This window comes from Dreissena polymorpha, chromosome 1 (assembly GCF_020536995.1).
Source record: "Dreissena polymorpha isolate Duluth1 chromosome 1, UMN_Dpol_1.0, whole genome shotgun sequence".
NCBI classification, from domain to species: domain Eukaryota; kingdom Metazoa; phylum Mollusca; class Bivalvia; order Myida; family Dreissenidae; genus Dreissena; species Dreissena polymorpha.
Genome location: NC_068355.1, coordinates 115,754,808 through 115,778,741, shown reverse-complemented (window position 1 = coordinate 115,778,741; position 23,934 = coordinate 115,754,808). Strand labels below are relative to the sequence as shown.

The 23,934-nt window shown below is 37.0% G+C and overlaps 3 protein-coding genes across 7 annotated transcripts in view; 2 read left to right on the top strand and 1 right to left on the bottom strand.

The window, feature by feature from the left end:
- LOC127846093 (metal cation symporter ZIP8-like) overlaps nucleotides 1–10,105 on the top strand; it is a 113,317-nt gene extending 103,212 nt beyond the window's left edge. For both annotated transcript variants that reach the window (XM_052377279.1, XM_052377273.1), the window contains 3 exons: nucleotides 533–737; nucleotides 1,589–1,776; nucleotides 3,036–10,105. In XM_052377279.1, coding sequence (XP_052233239.1) covers nucleotides 533–737; nucleotides 1,589–1,776; nucleotides 3,036–3,200 — 558 coding nt within the window. In that variant the 3' untranslated portion in view covers nucleotides 3,201–10,105. The remainder of the gene's footprint in view (nucleotides 1–532; nucleotides 738–1,588; nucleotides 1,777–3,035) is intronic.
- Nucleotides 10,106–11,495: 1,390 nt separating this feature from the next.
- Nucleotides 11,496–19,405, top strand: LOC127845896 (tripartite motif-containing protein 45-like). The gene is made up of 8 exons (XM_052377105.1): nucleotides 11,496–11,789; nucleotides 12,628–13,582; nucleotides 14,622–14,840; nucleotides 15,134–15,199; nucleotides 16,236–16,289; nucleotides 16,899–17,025; nucleotides 17,191–17,413; nucleotides 18,468–19,405. Exons 1-8 carry the CDS (start codon nucleotides 11,496–11,498, stop codon nucleotides 18,789–18,791), a joined length of 2,262 nt encoding a protein of 753 aa, XP_052233065.1. The 3' UTR covers nucleotides 18,792–19,405.
- A 2,485-nt stretch (nucleotides 19,406–21,890) lies between these two features.
- Nucleotides 21,891–23,934, bottom strand: part of LOC127845975 (uncharacterized) — a 31,242-nt gene continuing 29,198 nt past the window's right edge. For all 4 annotated transcript variants that reach the window (XM_052377165.1, XM_052377171.1, XM_052377157.1 and 1 more), the window contains exons 6-7: nucleotides 23,700–23,869; nucleotides 21,891–22,201 (exon numbers count right to left, since the gene is read on the bottom strand). In XM_052377165.1, the coding sequence (XP_052233125.1) occupies nucleotides 21,948–22,201; nucleotides 23,700–23,869 (424 nt within the window). In that variant the 3' untranslated portion in view covers nucleotides 21,891–21,947. The remainder of the gene's footprint in view (nucleotides 22,202–23,699; nucleotides 23,870–23,934) is intronic.

Genomic DNA, 23,934 nt, shown 5'->3' with positions numbered 1-23,934 from the left:
TGAATTAAATAGAGAATGTTCATTATTTTATTATATGCTATTTTAATGCAGGGTATATTTATAAAGTCCTCAAACTGGGTTATTTTAAAAAGTAACATTGTTAACAAACATTCTTATATATTTTTGGTTAAGATGTTAAGAGTGGTTACCCCATGAATGAGGTGATTGACGCGTGTTTGATGTGATAGTTATACATGTATACATGTTGGAAAATATATTTAAAGTCCCTTTTCACTGCTTTACCATTTCCCAATCAAGAGCATATTGGAAATGGCTTATACAACCAGCATAAAACCAGAACAGCCTACGAGTTACTCGCAGTCTGTTCAGGTTTTATGCTGTTTGATGCTCATCAGTATCTAAGGGTTGGAAACGAAGCCTTTAAAGCCTAATGACAGTAACAGAGGTCTATAATTTAATTTGATTTTCTAAGAGACTTTGAACATGTTAAAGTGCATCTCTGAGTTGTCAAGAGATAAATAAAAAATATCTAAAAAAAACTGAACAACCATACTCTTGTTATTTTGTTCAGGAGGACTTGCCTATCAATGCCGGGAGGCCTCAACATCACCACAGCCACAGAAAGGTGAAGCCAGTGGCCTGGATGATCATATTTGGTGATGGCCTTCACAATTTCATTGATGGCATATCAATAGGTGCTGCGTTCACAGAGAGCATACTTGCTGGCGTTTCAGTCTCGATTGCTATATTTTGCGAGGAGTTACCCCATGAATTAGGTGATTTAAAAGTGTTTGAGTTTAAGTGTCACAATATGATGATTTAAAACAAGAGGTGCTCAAGAAAATTGTGTCAGTAGCATGATTTTTAAATGTGCTAATGTTATCAAGTTTGGTATTCTTAAACAATTGCTTTATTTAAGTTTGTCAATTAGAAAATAATGCATTCAAGTTAGCTAGTGAGGTAATAAAAAATGTACTTAAGTTTTCCAGTGAAGTGATTAACAAAAATGCTGTCAGCTTATGTTTGCCAGTTAATTGATTGAAACAAAATCTGTTTAACTTTTCCAGTATGATGTTTTAAAAATGTTCGAGTTTTATAGTTTTATAGTTTGTTTATTGCATTACATAAAATGATATATCCTCTATATTAGGATTTATATTACATTTTGAGTTCAGGGATTTTATTTCTTGTTGTCTTATAGCCAATAATAATGCAACATTAAAAAACAACATAATTGGTTCACATTTCATGTACCGGTACTGAAAATGCAAAAAATGCAACCACTGTCATTTTCTCTTTCATTTTGCACTGGCATTGACAATTTTACTTTTAAAGAAATAATAAATATGTTGCGTTCTGATAAAACTGGGCTTAATGCATGTGCGTAAAGTGTCCTCCCAGATAAGCCTGTGCAGTCCACACAGGCTAATCAGGGACGACACTTTCCGCTTTTATGGTATTTTTGTTTTAAAGGAAGTCCTTTCTTACCGAAAATCTTGTGCAGGCAGAAAGTGTCGTCCCTGATTAGCCTGTGCAGACTGCACAAACTTATCTGGGACGACACTTTAGTCACATGAATTAAGCCCAGTTTTCTCAGAACGTGACTCAAATATTTTGAATGCTGTAGGTGATTTTGCTGTGCTGCTGAATGCTGGCATGAAGATGAAGAAGGCGGTCCTGTACAATTTTATGTCCGCCTGCATGTGTTACTTGGGTCTCATTGTGGGGATAATCCTCGGTGAAAACACAGCTGCACATACCTGGGTGTTTGCGTTTGCTGGCGGAATGTTCCTATATATATCGCTGGTCGATATGGTGGGCATTTAGATTTGATTCAATTTTTGTAGTCGTTGTCTTGATTTTCTTGTATCATCCTTTTATGCTTCTAGTCATAGTAAGTGTTTGGTTGGTTCCATTGAGCTACACTTATTATACCCCCACAAACAAAGTTTAGGGGGGTATATAGTAGTGAGCTTGTCTGTCAGTCGGTCGGTCTGTCGGTCCGTATAAAGTGTCCGCTCTCTAATTCAAGTTGTTTTCATCCGATCTTCACAAAACTTGGTCAGATGTTGTATCTAGATGATGTCTAGGGTCATGCCTGGTCAAAAACTAGGTCACGGGGTCACTTGCGTTTTAAACATTTAGCATGTTTTCTCTGTTTTTTGTGAAGACAACATGCAAAATATTCTGTGTCAATGCGGCATATGGGGGTATTCGTCACGTCTGTGACAGAGCTCTAGTTATTATTGGTGGATAAAACTGTTCCTGTAACATAATTATTTTAATTTGCAGCATCTAACATCGGAACTGTTGAAAAACAGACTTATATAGTTTTTCTCAATCAGTTCTGAAAATGACCATTATAAAACTTTAACCATTGGAGCCTCATGTTGCAGTTGGTTAAGTGGTTTATGAAACAACTGAACATGAATGTTAAGAATTTACATAGTTTCTGCTTCAAGTCCAAGTGCTACAAATGTTGTTATTTATTGCATACTTTAGAAAAGTACAAACACAACTTGAACATTTGGAAGGCTATTGGGCCAAAGTTTTGCACTTAGTTTGAGATAGATATTTCATAGTCACGTGCTTCCAGAACCTGTTTTTTAGAATTCCATGGACATTGAACCTGTTGTCCTTGATTTCATAGTGAGGGGAAATGTTCTCCTTTGTTCCCTAGTCCTAGAACTTGTTGTCCTTTATTATCCCCCGCCATAGCTAGGCGAAGGGATATTGTTTTGGCGTTGTCCGTCCTTCCGTCTTTCTTTCCGTCCGTCCATCTTTCCGTCCGTCTGTCATTCCGTCAATCCGGAGCCATATCTTGGAAGTGCTTTGGCGGATTTCATTAAAACTTGGTATGAGTATATATATATATGGATAAGAGGATGATGCACGCCAAATGGCATTGTATACCATCTGTTTATAACAGAGTTATGGCCCTTTCTATCTTGAAAAATTGCTTTTTTGAGTGTCAAATATAACTTTTTTGTTTCAAGAAGCATTTTGGCGGGGATATCAATTGAACAAATTTGCTTGTTCAATTAGTAACAGGAGGCAATGTCCATTTATTTCAGATGCCGGAAATGAATGCTGCCACGGAAGTAGAAGATAACAAGAACATGAATCACTTCGCTATATATATACTGCAGAATCTAGGACTCCTTACTGGCTTTGCATTAATGGTGATAATGGCAATATATGGAGGAAGTCTAGAAAATGCAATCAAGGGCATCTCATAAAATGTCTAGTATAGCTTTCAAACACTAACAATTGCCACTTGCCATTATGATTTTCATAAGTTGTCTTCATCCTGGAATGTGTTTAAGTAAAAATGAAAATATGCTATTAACTTAGTGTTATAATTGGTTTTATTCTGTAAAATCCATTGTGAAACAAAATCCATTGTTAATGTAGGACAAAATTCAGTTGTGTACATAATGATAATAGTGTTTACATGCAAGTATCAATTTATTGTTGACAAGCTATACAGGTAAAAAGAATTCCATTGCTTTAATTGTGATTTATAGTCAACTTTGTACACAAAAATCAGATTGGCATTTTATGTTTGGTTTCAGTTTTCTTTATTATAGTTTTTTAAATCTATGAATATCTTATACAAGATTTGAAAGGGAAAATATTTGTATGCCCCCAGTAGGGTGGCATATAGCAGTTGAACTGTCCGTCAGTCAGTATGTGTGTATGTCAGTCTGTCCATCCGTCAAAAAAAACAACAACTAACGTTGGCCATAACTTTTGCATTATTGAAGATAGAAACTTGATATTTGGCATGCATGTGTATCTCATAAAGCTGCACATTTTGAGTGGTGGAAGTTCAAGGTCAAGGTCATCCTTCAAGGTCAAAGGTCAAACAAAATATATAAAAATTTCAAAGCTGCATTCTCATGAAGCTGCACATTTTGAGTGGAGGAAGTTCAAGGTCAAGGTCATCCTTCAAGGTCAAAGGTCAAAAATAATAATAATTTTTTTAATTTCAAAGCGGCACAATAGGGGGCATCGCGTTTCTGACGAACACATCTCTTGTTATATACTACTTTTACAGGGCTTTTTTTTGGGGCTCCTGTTTATAACTAATAGCAATTAAATTTTATGGTTTTGGCATTTTAACACAAATCATGTTTAACAAATAATAAACGATTCCTACTTGTATTTAGTAAATTAAGATTTTTTTGGGGACTCATTTTTTGATGTCTTTTAGTCTTATTTTATACATTTTTTATTTTGTGTATGCCCTTTAAAGAAAGACAATAATTATGGGAACAACTGTTTAGAGCAGGTAGGCAACATACAGGAGTTACAAGTCTGCTCTCTATTTCAAAAAGTTTAATAGATCTAGAGGATGTTTTTTGGATTTGGTGGAATACCGATTTTAATTCACAAGTGATCATAGAAAATGATATTTTCTCAAGTGGCGCAGCGACGAGTGAACAATTTTTTTTTCTTTGATCAGTAGTGAAAGTAAAATCAATATTAAAACAAATCCAACAAATTTTCTTTTTGTTTTATGCTTACAAATGACTATTTTTGTTATTCCGGACAATATAATTTTCCATTGGGGGCCCCAAAATGTTGTTACATGTATTTTCAAAGGAAGCTAATCTGTATGTTTTTATAAACAATAAATGCAGAGTAGTTGCCCTTGGTAACATTTGGGGTTACAATATAGAAACCAGATATCTAAAAATAGTTCCGGTAAAACAATGAAAATCATTGATAATTTTCACTGTAATTTTTCAATGTTTGTATCAATTAAATATCAGATTTAATTCACTGATATTTCTCTATAAACCATCGGAAAGCATTAAATAAAATTGGGTCATCTGTGAAAATAACTTGAGTTTTCATGCAACCAGCTGGAGCAAGATGACGCAAGATAAAGGTTTGCTACTTTCAATAAGACAACATTTCCAACTTTTTATCTTGAGTTTTATTATCGGAGAATTGTGCAGAAATGATGTGCATTTGTAGTTTACATGCATACCTAGTTTCATGTTGTATGCAGACATAGCTTTTTGTTGCACTTTGGGCTATTCAAGTCAAGGTCACTTTTACTTTAAAAAAAATGTATTCATTGAATTTGGATGGCGGAATGTTTATGAAGTTGTGTGTTTAGGTAGCTTACCTGAGATTACACAATCATTACATTCAGAAGACCATTGAAGCATGGAAACCTGATCTTTGTGTCTGTATGTTTCTTGTTGTCTCCAGCTCTTTTACGACAAGTTATTACATCCTTCACTGATCAGTGTTTTCAAGTTCTTGTAAAGCACACATTTTGTGACAGGTTGACACTCCTGTTACTACATCTAGTTCCACAAATGGACTCGCTATATACACTAAATATACACTATATACAACTGTAGTGCATAGTTTTAATCCATAATGTATACAAAAAGTAAACTCATATTCAGAATCTCACAGCATTGTAAGATATGCTATTTAAATAAATATTGAAAGTGTGACTAGTACATGATTTATTTTATTTTTTACTGGTTAATGTTGTATCTTCATATTTGATAGGCAGATATGTGGTCGAAATCTAATAGGTTTATATTGATGTTATCAAAAAAAGTAATGCTAATGTTTCCAATATTTATGCCCCAAGCATCCGAAGATGATGGGAGATGATAAAGCCTTTGGTCTGTTTGACTTTGGTGGTTTGTTTGTCTGGTTAAGTCTTCTGTTTGTACAAGGTTGACCCAAAATGACATGTTTTGTAAAACATCAATAATGCTAACTATAAAGTTTTGATACTTGAGTGAATGATGTCTTGAACATGTAAACATCTTCTGGCCTCTTTTGGACCTTAGTATGGACCTTCTTTTGGACTTGCATGTAGACTTATTCAAATGGTCAAAATTCTTCAATAATCAAAATTACCTTTTATTCAACATAAATACCACTTGCCACAAAGCTTTGGTACTTCAATGGATGAAATCAATAAACACTCTACACACCCACAGCAGCTAATTTCGACCTTGACATTTTCCATATTTTACTTTTAATTATTTTGGGTCAACGTGATACTTTTGGGGCAAATGGTTTTTTTTAGTATTCATTATTTGTTTAACATGTTATTATCTTATGTTGTTTTTGTAGAACAATGTTACCGGGATTTTGTAATCAAATGAAGGAATGACTGTGATTGATTGACATTTTGTGTTTGTATATCTTTTAAAATAGTGTGCATTCTATGTGTTTTCTTACAATCTATTCCCTTTGTTAAAGCCTCTATAACGCACAAAATGAACGAAAATTTCATAAAGTATTGCGTAAAATATAGTTAACACCTTAGCAATCGGTGTTCATTATAGAAATAGCCACAATTTCAAAGCTAGATGTGGTATGATTACATAGATTTTTTGTAGATACAAAATGCTTGTTTTTATTTATTTGTGACACAATTAATTCCATGTTAATTGCCAGCGAATATATCTATTCATACGACACACAAACACTAAAATGGTACCATGTTGCCATTATGCAAAACAATAATAAAAGCGAGCATTTGGTATCTAAAAACATCTATTTTACCAGACCACATCTGGCGTTGAACTTTCGGCAATTGCCATAAGGAACAATGATTTTTAATTGTTTAGCTTTATTTTATGAAATATTGTACGAAATTTTCGTTGATTTTGAGTAGTAATGTTACTTTTAAGTGGTTGTTTGTTAATGATTTCGTTGATTTTTCATTCGTTTATATGTACACATATGAGTATAAATTATTTTGTCCATAACTGTAGACATGTTGGCACACTTTGAGTTGGTGTGATGTTACTGTATCTGATTTGAAAATTAACATCCAATATTTTTCACAATCTTGACTAGGAACTATTTTTTTTTTTATTTCAATCATTTCAATAGTTATGCCCCCGGTACGAGGGCATATAGTGATCGGACTGTCCGTTCGTCTGTCCGTCTTTCCGTCACACTTTAGGTTTCGAAAAATGCTCATAACTTCCATGTCCCTTGAGATGTAACCTTCATATTTGGTATGCATGTGTATATGGACAAGGCCTTTCCATACGCACAAAAATTTTGACCCCTGTGACCTTGACGTTGAACTTGGGGTCCGCGTTTAGGTTTCGAAATCTGTGTTTAGGTTTCGAAAAATGCTCATAACTTCTATGTCCCTTGAGATATAACCTTCATATTTGGTATGCATGTGTATATGGACAAGGCCTTTCCATACGCACAAAAATTTTGACCCCAGGCCTGTGACCTTGACGTTGAACTTAGGGTCCGCGTTTAGGTTTCGAAATCTGCGTTTAGGTTTCGAAAAATGCTCATTACTTCTATGTCCTTTGAGATATAACCTTCATATTTGGAATGCATGTGTATATGGACAAGGCCTTTCCATACGCACAAAAATTTTGACCCCTGTGACCTCGACCTTGAACTTAGGGTCCGTGTTTAGTTTTCGAAATCTGCGTTTAGGTTTCGAAAAAAGCTCATAACTTCTATCAAGCGTTTATAGGGGGCATAAGTCATCCTATGGTGACAGCTCTTGTTTTGAAATGTTATTTATACAACGATGCAGTGTCCTCATTCAGCATAGTAAATGATTGAAAAGGTAGATATACTATCAGTAAATGTTAATAGTACTGATACTGTTGCAAATGCTAATTATATGTGCCGTGTTCTGAGAAAACTGGGCATAATGCATGTGCGTAAAGTGTCGTCCCAGATTAGCCTGTGTGGGGATAAGCCTGTGCAGTCCGCACAGGCTAATCAGGGATGACACTTTCCACTTTTATGACATTTTTCATTTAAATGAAGTCTCTTCTTAGCAAAAATCCAATTTAGGCGGAAAATGTCGTCCCTGATTAGCCTGTGCGGACTGCACAGGTTAATCTGGGACGTCACTTTACGCACATGCGTTATGCCCAGTTTTCTCAGAGGGAGACTCAATGTGTAAACATTCCTCTTTTATAATTGTAAACATGTATATTCTATCCACAAGACTTGTATTTGGCCTTGTCAGTAGTGTTAGACTAATCATGCTTTTGCAAACAATATTTAAAAATACATAGTGTCGAATCCAAATGTGTGTAATTATCTAGCATTATATTTTTGAATTAAATTGCATGCACAAAGCAATAAAATTATAATAATTAGAGCAGAAGACAGTTTAAACTTAATCTACCTGGAAGCTTTGACTGTCTTACATATATGGAGCATGTTAATGTTGTTTTACGCAACATATCTGTGTCACCATGTTGTCATCCAAGACCTATGGTGGATATGGTCAAAGCCTCTATATTGCCACTTAAAGTCGGATTTTCACGCATTTGTAGTCCCTCAAAAAAATATTTTTAATTAAAGTATTTTCTTACGAGATTCAAGTTTTTAAGGCATCATCTCCAAACCTTAGATACTGATGAGCAGCAAACAGCATAAAACCTGAACAGACTGCGAGTTAACCCAATAAATGACATTGCAAGAGGTTAACCCCAAAAATGACATTGCAAGAGGTTAACCCAAATAAAGACATTTTAAGAGCTTAACCCCCAAAAAATTTTTTTTGTCTAACATCAAAATCGTTTGCTAAACAGCTTTCATACTTGCATGGATGATGTCTTTGAACACTATCAAAACACCCGCATCAACTGTCTCATTTTGACCTCAATATTAACCTCATTTTGGGTTTAGGCTTATTCAGAAGGTCCACATTCTTAACAAAGCCAGAATGATGTTTTTCGTTAAACATCATTATGTCTTGCTACAAAGCTTTGATAGTTGCATGGATGTTATCTATGAATTTCTATACAGCCCACATCACCTGAATTTATTTTTACCTATTATTGGATTGAGACAAATTTATAAGGTAAAAGTTATTGACGTAGCCAAATTGACTTTTTATTTTACATCAATATTACTTACTGAAAAGAATCACTTAAACAATCACCCCACACACTTCACCTGGCCTCATTTTTACCTTCTTTTTGATTTATTTAAATGGGACAGTCATTCTATTCTGACAAGTCTCTCACCAAGGGAATACGTGTTTATTATATGCAGCATCTTGTTATGTAGTTGAATATCTGGTCCTTTCAATATACTTGCATGTTGCATTGGTGTATTGATGTAGTTTTAATATGCACATTTTTAGTTTGCCTCAAGTCATTTTGTTTAATGGCTGATTTGTTAAATATACTAGTATGCAAAAGTGGGACAAGAATGCGTTGTCACTACAGTACATCAGATACGACGTGCCCCAAGTCATTACAATGAATATCTGATCAATTTCTAGTATGTAAAAGTGTTATATGAATATGTTTTTCCAAACCTGAAGTTATTTTGACATTGAGCCTCATTTAAGAAATAACTTTTCTACATCATAGCTCTAGTTTACACAAGAGGTACATTCAACATGTCTTAATGATATTATATGCCTCAAGCTTTAAAATAACAACTCAATCACATATACATTTAAATGCTTGAATGATTGTTTCTGACATGTTATGAGTCGCGTTCTGAAAAAACTGGGCTTAATGCATGTGCGTTAAGTGTCATCCCAGATTAGCCTGTGCAGTCCGCACAGGCTAATCAGGGACGACACTTTCCGCTTTTATGGTATTTTTAGTTTCAAGGCGGAAAGTGTCGTTCCTGATTTGCCTGTGCGGACTGCACAGGCTTATCTGGGATGACACTTTACACACATGCATTAAGCCCAGTTTTCTCAGAACACGACATTTATATACATTGTTGCTACTGGGGCTTTACCTATTTAAATATTCAAATGGGCATATTCACATAGGTGCTATGTGGCTTTGCAATGTTAAAATAAGGTATATTATATAAAAATAAAACACTTAAATACTGAGCATCATTCCATTAACTAAGTTTTAATCTATGACTCTTAATTTTATCTGCAAGGTCAGAGTTTGATCACATGTTTAATTGTTTCAACTGGACATATTTATTTTCTCTGTTGCATTAAGATTATAAATATATTGTTCATCAGTGTTCATTCACACTACATTAGGGCTAAAATTTGATGAATGTGGTTCAGTTTATTTGGTAACAGAGGGTGCGCAATTTATTCTTTGGGATTTTAAGCGATCTGTTATGTGTTCTATTTTAGAAAATAATAGAAAAAATAAAACTTACACAAATATATGTTTATGTGTCTTTGTATATTACTACCACTGGTACAACTGGCAACACCTGCTGCTGGTAATACTACTACTACTATAATTACTACTACTGCTGCAGCTACTACCACTATTTCTACATCTGCTACTTATTTTGAAATGCGTTATTTCGTTATGCTTTTCATTCCGATATTATAGCTATGTTTATAAACTGCTTCTGCAAAAACTACTACTCGTACAACACCTACTATTACAACTTTTTTACACCACTTTTAAGCTGCTATTTTTGTAAATGATGACGCTGAAGTGTTACTAAAAATATCAATGGAACATGCTGGTTAATGTATTTGATAACAGACATAAAACAATCTTACCAGTTAATTGGTATTTGATACCTTAAATCATTCGTTACATTCGAACTTACGGTAAATAGCCAATATATCGAACTGCTAGCGTCGTATTGTTTTACAACAACAATCCAATTTAACTTTTCTATTGTCTCAATATACGTTTTAAGCACAGCGCTTTTAGTCACGTATCAATTGCTACAAAAAGAATTGAGAGCGGTGCTTGCAATAATTCTATTCATGGGTGAAATCCTGTCATATCAAAGGCGTTAAGGACAGCTGAAGTTTGGACAACTTTCAAGAAAGGTTGGTATTTCTTTCATGCCCGTAATATATGCAAACTTAATTTCATTTATTACTTACATTTTCGCTTAGCACAACATAATTGGATTAATTTATTAGTTTGTAAATATTTGGTTGTAGGAAATGAACAGGTACGCATGTTTAAAAGTTACAAGTTAAACACACTTTATTAAATCGCGGTTGACAAATTGGCTTAAATTACGATATCCTTAATCTAAATCATATAAGGAAGACGCAGACTTGTTTGATTTAAAAGGTGCTGTAAGAAGTATTGCTTTGACGTTTTTGTCCGAATAGAGATGTTCGAACGATTTGCCGTTAAAGGATCTGTTCACAGATTTGCATAATTACTTTAGGTTATTCCAATTTTTTTTTAGTCAATACATTTAAATCACAAAACCATTTGTAAACAGATCATTTTAAGGCAATTTATATTCTCTTAAAGTTCAGTAAACAGTTTCATAGATAAAGCAATTTTACGATGATTCTATTACGTTTTTCCGGAAAGATTTTTTTAAATTTAAATTGAAATGTGGATTAAACATGCAACAAATGACTTGCAGCAAACAGAAAATAACGCGATTGTACTATTGTATTGCTGTAATACTCTACGGGTATAAAAGTTTCATTGAACAACGAAAAAAAATTTTTTATTCAGGACATTTTCACCAAAGCCTAGGAATTGCTTAACATATACATGCTTTTCGTGAAAATAAAGCAATCTGTCATTTTGATATTTCCCAGTTCCCGTAAAGAAAAGGACAACATGACGTCATCGGTAGCCAAGACGGCGCCTAGTGGAAGCAGCGGATTGCACCCAGAAGACATCCGCCAGCAGTACACGGAGTGCCCGGAGTGCAAGCTTGAGTACAACGACTTCCTGAAAATGCCGCGTGTGCTCCCGTGCCTGCACGCGCTCTGCACCTCGTGCCTCGAGTCCACGGCGACGCGCGGCGTCGTGAAGTGTCCCACGTGCGAGATTCGTCACAGCGTACCCAACGGCGACATCGAGCAGTTCCGAGAGGACGAGACGAGGTTATTCCTCGTGAACCACACCAAGGTTTATGTCGCTGAATTATCGTTAGATTTTTACCTGTCGGAGTCTATAGCATTTAATTCACAGCCGCCTCTGTTAATGCGTCGAACTTATTTAACCTATGCATATGTTTACCATTTGTACACAGTATTTAGTATTTACTGTCACATGGGAAACCATAATTTACGTCCTTATACATTAATGGAACAGAAAAATGCCAGTTATATTTTAATATTTTGACATGATTCAAAGTTACGATTTGCTTATCATAGTAACGTTTTGATAATTGTTAAACGTATTCATTCTGTTGAATACTTAGGATTTGGTTGGTTATGATTTTAAACAACTTATGGCAGTCCAAACGCGTATTCTTTGAATAATGTATTGATATGTGGCAGGTCCATGAACGTTGCAGGGAAATTCATAAGATAATAATCACGTATTCATATTTATAAATGTCGCTTTTGTGTAGCCTACATGTAATCTGTCTTTCTAACAGAAAAAATTCGGATTAAATTCCCGCAGGGAGATAATTCTTCGCAATGACGTCCAGTATCGGTTAACAATCGAGCTAAAATTAAGTATAATCTAACATGCTGATTCAACCAGTTGTGAAACCCTAATGGTTTCACTATCATTTCCATTCACAAATTGGGGAATTTCATTTTTTGCCGTTTACTTTTAGAACGTGTGTAGGTGACAGACTATCAATAAAGCGTTAGTGTTATAACTGGGTAAAGGACTACGTCTTACACATGCTGGAAGAAAATTAAAGAAGCCAACCAACTTCGAGGTTCAAAACATGTTGAATGGTCGAGTATTTCAGTAGAAACGAAATTAAACACCGTCTTTTATTATGCAGGTCCAGGGTCGCACGCCGGAAATCGCTTGTCAGGAATGCACGAGCAAGAAGGTTGCCAAGTACCGCTGCAAGGAGTGTGCGCAGTTCTTATGCGCAGACTGCTATGACGCGCACAACCGCACCAAGGTGACGAAGCGCCACCACATCATGTCCATGGAGGAGCTACGGGACGCGCCGCTGGATGACTTCCAGCCGGTGCACTACTGCACCGTCTCCGGCCACGAGGAACAGCCTTACGCCTTCTACTGCCTCTCGGAGTCATGCGACCGGCCGATTTGCGCCATGTGCGCCGTTGCGGATCACCAGGAGTCCAAAGGCCACGATCTCCGGGAAATTCAGGAAGTATACGGGGACATTCGGCGCACCGTGGAAGGGTTGATGTCGGATGTGAAGCACAGGACGCTCTCCGCGCAGGATACTGCCGTTTCCATAGAGACGACCATTGACCAGCTTGACACCAATCTACAGACCACGACAGGCAATATCGACACCGCTTTCGACAACGCCGTCAAAGCTCTGGAGCGCAGAAGGACGGAGCTAAAGGACAAGTCACACGCTAATGCGAGAGAAAAGAAGAAGCGGCTCGAGAACCAACTGGACGGGATAAACTTTCACATCAACAGTATGGAGGACGCTAATGAATTCTCCGCAAATATTGCCACTTACGGCAGCCAATCAGAGTTCCTCTTTTTTAAGGACACGATCATCGAGCGCCTGAATCACCTGCGCGACGAGGAATTCGACACGATACCGCACGACAACGACGATATCAAGTTCAAGAACACGAAACTCGCCGAGGAGTTCAACAAGCACGTGAAAGATATGGGAGCCATTTGGACGACATCGGCCTACGGACCGAACACGCACGTGGAAACCCATGACGTCATCGTTGACCGCGAGATGACAGCACTGAACATAACGCTGTTTGATAGCGAGGGTCTGCAGCAATCAGAGGGTAGGTGTTTGCGTGCGTGATTGTGCATCGTTACCCGGTATTTGATTTTCTGCGGTCGCTCGCTTTCGTTAAGTGTACTTGGACTTATTGCGAAGGAAAGGTCATGGACGCGATTCCAACTCGGAGAGCATTCTCGAAATCAAGTCGATAATATCGATACCAAAGAATATACTACTCCGTCTCGATAGTGATAATATCAACCTAAATAAATCAATCAAGTCAACTTAAAAGCACATTTTTAATGAAAACGATTTGCGAACACTTATTTTGAAATGCGTGAATTTCGTAATGCTTTTCATTCCGATATTATCTCTATGTTTTTAAACTGCTTATACGGTGTATGGTCTTGATCCTTTTACTGAGTAAGAAGTTAATGCTGATTGGGGTGTGTGGTAAATAACGAGGGTATGTTAGGCCGTACTCGTCTCTCATATTGTGTTTTACCAACGAACTATTTACTTTATGATATTTTACTTGTTTGCTTGAATTTATTAACAAAAGTAAGTGAGAGTTTTGGGACAGTCATTTATTCCGTACTTCATTTCTTCGCATTCGCATCTAATCCATGTCCACGCGTTTTTAAATGCCAAACACCCTTTTAATCAGATCTCTTTTTAATGTCATTTTTCTTCTGATTACAATGTACTGATTTGAATACTGTGAAACCATTTATTTTCATCAGCACTGAATTTTGTAGTATTTCAATAAATGACTTTTTCGTTGAGACTTGAATTCGCTGACGTCTTATTAAAAAAAACAACACACTCTTTGCGCCAGTCATTTTCCGATTTCTTTGTAATACGTGTCCATGATAAATCGCGGTGAGTAAAGGGGAGTAACTTAGGAGTCACCAGCAAGGGGTTGCACCTCTTTATCAGATGCCCATCACTAGCGGATTATTGGAATGAAACGACCTTCTAATATTTCGATAAGGTTTTGATAACATGTCTCCATTTTAATCGCGTATATTTTCTTTGACCAGCCGCGTGTTGGCTGCAAAACCTGTTTATCATGCAACACCCCTTAGTTTGTTCTACAGGCGGAGTGGATCTACGCGTAGACGTCATCGACCCATCCGGGCGTCGCCGGGCTGCCACGGTGGTGGACAATACCGGTGGCGACGGCCGCTACAAGGCGATTTTCATGGGCACCGCCAAAGGCAAGCACCGGGCCACCGTGTTCCTGCACGGAACGCCCATGCAGACCGACCATGTGTTCCGCGTATCGTCCCCGCACACCGTGGAGCGGCTGAATCTGCGTTAGTAAACGCTGTCGTATTACACCGTTTAAATTCTATAATCTCGGCACATGTATTCAGTTTGCTCCTCATTATGAACAATATGTTTTTGCTTTGTTTCAATTCCTTGATTTCTTCATATGTATAAATTTTTAAGAAACTAGATTTTATGTCATTCATGTTGAACATTCTGAATGCCAAATATGTACCCTTATTTACGAGTTTCTTTCAAGAAATGGTTCTTGCTTAATTTGAACAATTACGGGTGCTTGATTTCTCAAAGTTCAACCATTGTTATGAACTGATGTTTGCAGACGCCCATGGGGAGACGGTAGAGAAACACCGTATGGGTCGTCCCATGAGGACTGCTACGCCAAGCGGTAAGACATGCGATACTAAACTATATCACTGCATCGTATACCACTTTGTTAAAGTCTTATGGAAATACACGGGTTTCGAAACAGAAATATTTGAATCACTTGTACACAGCAATACATTTACTTATATTATGCGTGAGTCATATTATAAAACCGAGGTAGAGTGCATTCGACCCTTAACCTTTTAATAACATAAATAGGATAGTAGCTGCATGGAGGTGTATATTAGCCGTTTTATTTGTTTATATTTCCAGAGGTCTTAATAAAACAAATTTCATTTAAAGCAAGCATCTGATTGGTTAAAATTGTAGGTCATATTGGTTTAAGCATGTCCGTTGATCTGAGCACGTATCTTGCACGACACAGGGCACCTCGACTCCGTCATAGTGCGATGGTAATATGGGAGCCCTCGATACCAATCACATTCAACAAATACACGTTAGAATGATCCCTGCACAGACGGCAACATGTGGTACTCGATACATAATGTACTTATGACTAAAGGCACATTGACTGTATTCATTTTTATTCATTTAGTTCACACGTTTCTTATGCATACGGAATAAGTTTTAATTCTTTTTCTTTGCCCCACATACATCTTTAATGAAGAGATGGCATCGTTTGAATTCATTCAATATAAATGTCGATGTAATGAATTGATCACATATTTAATAATATCACGTATATTGCTTTTGCCGATCATAAGGAATATCGCGTGGATGTCTAAAAACGTGTTTGTTTCTGATGACAACTCCAAAAATAAAGGATAGGTAGGCCCATAATAAATTATAATTTGGTCAACATTTTAATGATACAAACTTCATTTATGTATCCAAGTTTTTACAATTGTTCATTTACAGAAATCTTCCGTATCAAAGTATATCAGTATTTCCTTAAATTTCTACAATATAAAGCGAATATAATAAATTGTAGCTAAATGATCGACCACATAAAGTTGAATACCAAAAAGAAAATCGGCACAAAAATATGATCGAGCGGGTTTGTTTATTTTCCGTCGCATTTTCGTTTCTTTTTGCAGCCCTCAGTGACAACATGTCCCCGATCACCGACCACATGCTGGGAGATGTGATCTGTAAGTCGTCTACTAAGTTGTACGTGAAAATGTGCAAGCTTAAACCTTTCCCACTCAGATGTAAAGGGAAAATGGCTATGTGGAGAAGCATAAAACTAGAACAGCCTGCGAGTAACGCACGGTCTGTTCATGTTGTATGCTGTATACTGCTCATCAGTATCTAACGGATGGAATTGAAGCCTTTAAAACTTTAATTCAGTAAGAAAGGTCTTTACTTAAATTTATCTTTCTAAGGGACTACAAATGCGTCACAAAACGTATCTAAGTGATGCATGAAATGATTTTTTCTCACTTATGTCAGAAAATGTTTGTTTGTATGTCATTTGAGAAAACATACATTATGTTGTTATACTATTTTATGTACATGCACTGATAAATAAACAAACTGATATTCGGTGTTAGATTTCATTTCCCAATGGAATATTAGAACAGTTTGCAGGTAAATGTTTGCATTAGCTCGTAACGCTGCCATGAGTAAGGTATGGACGCATTTGTTATCTACTTATTATACGAGATTCATCCATTTTACGGGTTTTCAGGTTTTGCCTTTTAATGAGAGACGCCTAACGATAGTATTGTGTATTCTTATTTGCCCCGTCCCCTCCTCAGGTCCCGGGTTTGTGCTGGATGCCACCACATCGAGCCCCTTCGTGGAGATCCTGGAGGAAGGGAAAACCATGAAGGCAAAGATCATCAAGGGAAGCAACACTCGTCGCACGGGCAGAGAACAGGGGAGGCAAGTGCAAGTGATATATACCGTAAATAAGAAAGTAACTTCCGGGAAAGGGGTAACGCCCACGGTTCAGAAAAGTTACGATTTTAATCTTCAACGATAGTGAACAGGTAACCAGGTAAGGGTGGTATCGAATCTCACATAGTAAAACTTATAACCTCCTCTCAGGTTGGCCCTGTATCGCGGCGCCATGGCCAGCCGACCGATCCAGAAGTCCGGGCTGTACTACTTCGAGGTGGGAATAGTGTACAAGATCCACAAACTAGTCCGCCAGGAGCACGTGTTCGAGATCGGACTCTCCAAGCTGGACTGTATCGACCGCCACCCGTCCGTCGATTGCCACCCGTACGCATGGTGTGTCAGCGCGCGCGGATGTCACGTGTGTGGAAAGGTAGTTTGAGGTTAATTTTGTGCAACTAAGTGAAATTCAATCAATTATAAAACTAATACTACATACGGTGGTGAAATATCTATGCATTTTAAACAATCGGTTTTCTTGAGGTGAAGTTTTACACTAGACATCAAGCAAGTGATCACTCTCAAACGTTCACTCCCGTGATATAGCTTGTCTGTACGTACCAAAGCATATACTGCGTTTTACTATACCCATGTTATACAATTATTTTTTTGTGTGCGCGCAGTCTTTATTTGTTAACACTCATCTAAAACAAAAATGTATAGTCATATTCGCATAACTGTTTTCTTAATCTAATGAACGATTGTTTTGTTGATTTTAAAAGCAGTTAGTACATAACATTAAGTAAAGCCATATCCCATATGTTCATACGTTATCTCACATTCAGTGTTTTTTTTTAAATTCTATCCGGTATGAACAATAACAACAGACACACAAAGAGCTATGCAATGATTAACTAAATAAAACGATGATTATCTGTACATGAATTTGAAGCTCAATATCTATAATAAAACTTGAGCTCTTTTAGAAATTAAATTTGCATTATCTATATACCATAACACGAAGATCTGTATCATGAATCTAGGATAATACCTTAAGTCATAAATCACTCAGGATTTCTAACCAACAAGCATAAAAACAGATATCACGGGGGATGAAGTTTCATGCGATAATTTTTAGAGAAAGATCGCAATTGCATAATTTCCAGATTGTCTTCAATCGATTGACATTTATGGGTTAATAGAGGATGGCACCACGTTTGAGGCATTTGATGATGATAATGATGATGATGATTATGATGATGATGATTATGATGATTATGATGATGGTGGTTGTGGTGGTGGTGATGATGATAATGACACCACCACCACCACCATCACCATCATCATCATCGTCATCATGATGATCCGTAATCACGACGCCAAGTAATCTGTAAAAGATCTATCGAAGACGACTGCACATACACATACATGGGTCGCAAGTACAAGTCCTACCAAATGCACATTTTCAGCTTGACACTGTTTTACAGGTATGCCTCCAGACATGGCACAACGGGCAGCTGCTGAGTCACACCGCCTTATCACCGCGCACCAAGTCGCCGCCGGGAACATTCGTCCGCCTGTACTACGGCTTCCTGTTGGATGCCGACCGCCGGCACTGGATTGTTACCGACGTCAAGAACAAGAAACTCGTCTTCCGGTTTAAGAACCTTGTGGTGTCCGAGATGTCCGAGCCTCTTTGGCCAGTGTTCTCCGTTTCCAGTCCGGAAGTGGTACAGACCGTCCTGACCATCAAAACCGGAAGGGTGATTGACGTCATACCGGAAGAATCGTTGGAAGCGCTGGCCCCATAAACAGACTGCTTCTGGGGGTTTCAATTAGGTGACCGATAAAATGTGTTTGGAATAAATTCAATTACAGGTGTTAAATGGGGAAAAGTATGCATTCACGTGCGAACAATGTTGTTCTATATGAGGCTGTGTAGCCCGACAGGCTGTTATGGGATGACACTTTCTTTATATGGTTAATCCTGGAAATTGGCTTTATTAAGATTTAGTTGCGGATTACACTTGATATTAACCTGGTTTTCTTCGACATGCATGTGTTTTCAGAATATTGTTTTCTTTGATATTGCATATAACTTGATTATGCTGATTGTTGTTAAATAAGTACATACATGATTGTTAAATCTTAGTATGTGATATTCTAATACGAGATACATATCGGAACTTTGATGCCTGTATTATCTTTAGTATTTTAAAGTTATATAAGAACATAAAACATGCATGGATTAACAAAAAAGAGAATCGCAGAGAATTTGCGAGTTATGTAACTATCGTCAACATTTAATTGTCGGTACTTACATGGATTTTTACTTATGTCGTATTAATGTTTTAAGATGCATTCACGAACTGCTATGTGACGTTTTACGCTGTTTTGCAAGTAGCTTTAAGTGCACGTATTTTCAATGTATGAGCACATGCGAATAAATTTAGATTTACCTGTTTGCGTTGTTAGTAAATGTATTTTAAATTGGAAATAATTATATAATAAACAGCTATTTTTTATGTAAATCTACCATATGTACGTGCTTCATTATTTCACATTTCTCATAAACCCGACCAACTTTGAAGGGAGGTTTTTATGGCTGCCATAACAATATCGTGGTCAGCTTCGCTTAAAGGGGGTATGATTTCAATACTATTTACGATGGCTGGGTAATTTGTAAAAAGAAGGTCTAAAGTCATATATTGACGTGTTGGTTTATCTACAAGTTGTGTGAGTGTGTGGTCTGCGGTGATGTCCAGTAGCTGCTGGTGGTGCTTTGCATTGGACTTGCCAGGGATAGCACTGCTTGATATCCAGTCAATATGGCCGAGGTTAAAATCCCCACCAAGGAGGATAATCGACTTGGAGTTGGGGTTTATTCTGCCTATCGACTCATTAAGACTGTCAAGGGAAGTGCTATCGTTTGGTTTTGGTCTGTAGAAGGAGCCTACAATGAGCTTCCTGGAATTAAAGAGAGTTGCATCTACCCAAACAATTTCGCTGTCAGTTTGGAGTTCAACATTTTCCATGGACTGATTTATTGTCTTGACTGCGACAAGGACTCCACCGTGGCTTTGGCCTTTTTTGTTTGGTGGTCTGTCTTTTCTATAGACCGAAAATATATTGGGGTCAAAGAATTCAGAGGAAGAGATGGAGGGGTCAAGCTAGGTTTCTGTTGCTATCAGAATGTCAGGGTTTGTAGAGTCAATGAGTGCATCCAGTTCAGTTTAAAAAAAATATATTTTTCATTGTCTAGAAGTTCAGGCTTACAACCTTGACTTGGTGGTTAACAGGTTTTGTTTTTGCTCACATGGTTTGGGGGAGGATAAGGCTGTTGGGAGTGCCAGGACTATCGAAGCTTAAGACAGAGAATGAATTGGTAGTTGGTGTCAAAACAGTTGAGTCAAAAAGGCTACTTGCGAAGTTTGGCATACCACATTGTAAACAATACCACAAAAGATTGCTAACAGTCCATTATACGGTTCATGGTGTCTGACATGCCACCTTGACAGTTGGTATGAAACTATGTTTTGCAGGTATCACATTCTAGGGCTTGGGCACCCATGGTAACTTATAATGGATATTTGGATGCTGGCGCTTAGCTGCGAGTAATGCATGGTATTGAGCTTAGACTTGAAGAATAATGATCTTAAATAATACATTTGGAATGTCCGTCAACATTCATAAACATCATGCCATCTATTGAAACGCCCCCCCCCCTGTTTACTGGCACGCGTGATCATGACGGGTAAAGTGTGACGAATTGTAACGTCAACTCAGATTATAAACATTTCAAAGTGTTGATTCAAGTACATCAAAGACTTTCAGGTTTTTCAAATTGATGGTTGCAGTCCTGTCAGTTCGAGGATTTCCCTTTGATATATCTTAATTTGTGGTGCATTGATACATTGCAAATAGTTCTTTTATTTTAAGGTGTGTTCAATGCAACTCTGTCATGTTCTGGTAAAACACTGCAGTGTTATTTAAGTCACATTACATATTAAGGTCGCGCTATCGTTGTTTATTGGTGACTTTGGAGCTTGACTGCATATGATTAGAACGCAACTCGTTAGAAACATGTCCCTTTTATGTACAATATCTGAACAAATGACATAATTAACAGAACCCATTTTGTAAAGTGTTTATTGTATAATTTAAAATGATATATTTTTGTAATATGTCTATTGAAAAGATGCGGATATCATTATGGAATTATATGTAGTTTACATACAGACATAGCTTAGGATCGCATTTAGGGCCAGATTGGGCATGGCTTAAAACCATGGCAATGTTTATATTATTTATTTATTTTTTTAAATTATTATTTTTAGTTATCCGTTGTTAATTATAATACATACACACACTATATCAATAATTCGATTATGTATATATATATATATATATATATATATATATCCCTTTCCAAACTCCATTACTGCCTCCAAAGTCAGTGTATATCTGTGATTACATTGAACCTGACCACAGGCGCATTATATTGACTATGTCAATATCTATATACATAGTCGAACTATCTTTTTTTTGAAGACGTTTTGTCGGGTAGTTCGATTATGCTTATAGATATTGACATAGTCAAACTATATTTTTTTAAGAAGACGTTTTGTCGGAAGATTGTTATTGATTTAGAATGTGTATGCATTATAATAAACAAAGGGTAACACAAAATATAAATAAATAAATAAATAAAACAAACATTCCCAGCAAGCGCCTGTGGTCAGGATCAATGTAATCACATATATACACTGACTTTGGAGGCAGTAATGGAGTTTGGAAAGGGATATTGTTCTTAGTTTGTGCGTAGTAACTTACATGCATACCTAGGATTGAATTCTATTTGAGGTCAGTGGGTCATGGTAAAGGTCACTGGTGCTAACATGTAAAAACGGTTTCCTCTCAATAACTTAAACAACAGAACCATCATAACCACATTTTCTCTGTATAACTCAAGCAAATATGCTAAATGAAGCTCCAGGCACGCCAGTGTCCAAATGGCAGTACGACACGTGCCTATGGACGAGGTCCGTGTACGGCGGTCTACCGCGCGTATCTATGATCTCCACCGTGCGGTTGCCGTACATCCATATGTTGATGACGTCAATCACGTGACTGGCACTCGTTCTGTCGTAGTGGACTATCTCCTGCACGGAGCTTCGTAGCTCCACGTCTTCTGAGCTTGACGGCGTTGGTAGTTCGTAATCTGCAAATGTCAGAAGTCAGGCCATGAGGTATGTTTTTTGTACATTTTTTTTACTGGCGGGTTATTCTTTTTCCAGCGTTTCTGCATCAGATCACATTGACCTTGAAATGTTGCGATAATATATGCGGCGGGACAATTGCACGCTTATCGACTTTGGTAAAAGTTCTGAATTAAGTAAACTGTTTCATACAGTCTGATGATTTTATATGATAAATGGTTACTGATATAATGTGATACAAGACGAGTACACAATTGTTTAGGAAAAGGCAACTATTATATATTTTATTTAGAATGTAATTCAGCATATTTGTTTTAAAATGTAAGTGTACTTAAAACGCAAACAATTGGGCGATTTACATTACAGTGCCCACTGCTCATTCTGCATATGGGACACCTAGTGATCTCTACTTGGTCGGTTATTTATTGAACATTACACACGCCTAAACGTTCTCTATGAAATAGTAAAACACGAATTTTCACACACATTTAACTTATAAACTAAAAAGGCATTGACACTGTGTTACTTTCAGTTCGATTGCTTTCAATAGAAATAAAACAAGCTCATGTAAATTACTAACACACGCAGATGGCAGACTGAAGTCTAATTGAACGGCTGGTCAACTGTAAACACTCAACATCAACACACACAAATGAAACGGATTTAAAATTTTAGATATTCAAAAGCAGCTGAATTCATAAAAATGAGTCTTCTTGACTTTATATAATGGGAAGGAGCGTTAAAATACAGACGATTTGGTCTTTAGAACATTAGGCTGTCAATCTAGATTCAGTACAGTAGATTCAGAATAGAACAAGACTATTGTCAAGCAATATGGTCTCCTACCGGTAAAAATCTACCATTTTCAGCAATATTTCTAGTCTATTTCTTGCCATAGCAACCAGAGTTCTTGACATAGAAACAAAATGAAATGACGTGCATAATCTCCCTATTGCCATCTATCAATGTTTGAAGTTTCATGAAAATTTGAAGAACTTTTAAAGTTATCGCGGGATCCACCATTTTCAGCAATATTTATAGTCTATTTGTTGCCATAGCAACCAAAATTCTTGATGAAGGAACAAAATGAAATGAAGTGCATTATCTCCATATTGCCATCTGTCCATGTTTCAAGTTTCATGGAAAAAATATGAAGAACTTTTAAAGTTATCGCAGGATTCAGAAAAGGGTGACGGACTCATGGACACACAGAACGCAAACCATAAGTCCCCTCCGGTTTCATCGATAGGGGACAATTATGTCGCGTGTGTTCTGGGTGGGTTTGTATTGAGCTGATCGGGTTTTACACCGAATACAAAATTAAACTAATCATTTTAAGCACAATAATAACAATTTGTGGCAATCACGACATCGATTAGAAATTTATTTGTTTTGCAATAACGTACAGCACAATTGTGTTTTCGGTGTTGCTTTCGGCAATTTTAAACATATTGTAAATTTAGGCACTATTTTTCGGATATACTGTTCATATACACTTACTTGGAAAATAGCCGCCGAAATTCGAGAAGGTGTGTTCTTGTCCTCCTTGGCATAAAAAAGTCATCGCCATAAAGTGGACGTACTGTCCTGCACGCAGATTTGATAGGAGGTCAGCAAAGGTCAGTATGCGCTGAGGCTCGTCTTCCGAAGCGCTGAACGTCACTGCTCCCCTTTGATATAGTGAGTTATGTATTGTTCAAGAAAACAATTGAATTATAAACATTTGCAACGCACT

What these genes read in the sequence shown, in the direction of transcription:
- LOC127845896 (XM_052377105.1), top strand. Translation starts at nt 11,496, where the DNA reads ATGACGTCATCGGTAGCCAAGACGGCGCCTAGTGGAAGCAGCGGATTG. An exon ending in CATGCTGGGAGATGTGATCT is followed by an intron (nt 16,290 to 16,898) that starts GTAAGTCGTCTA and finishes TCCCCTCCTCAG; the next exon opens with GTCCCGGGTTTGTGCTGGAT. An exon ending in GATGTCACGTGTGTGGAAAG is followed by an intron (nt 17,414 to 18,467) that starts GTAGTTTGAGGT and finishes ACTGTTTTACAG; the next exon opens with GTATGCCTCCAGACATGGCA.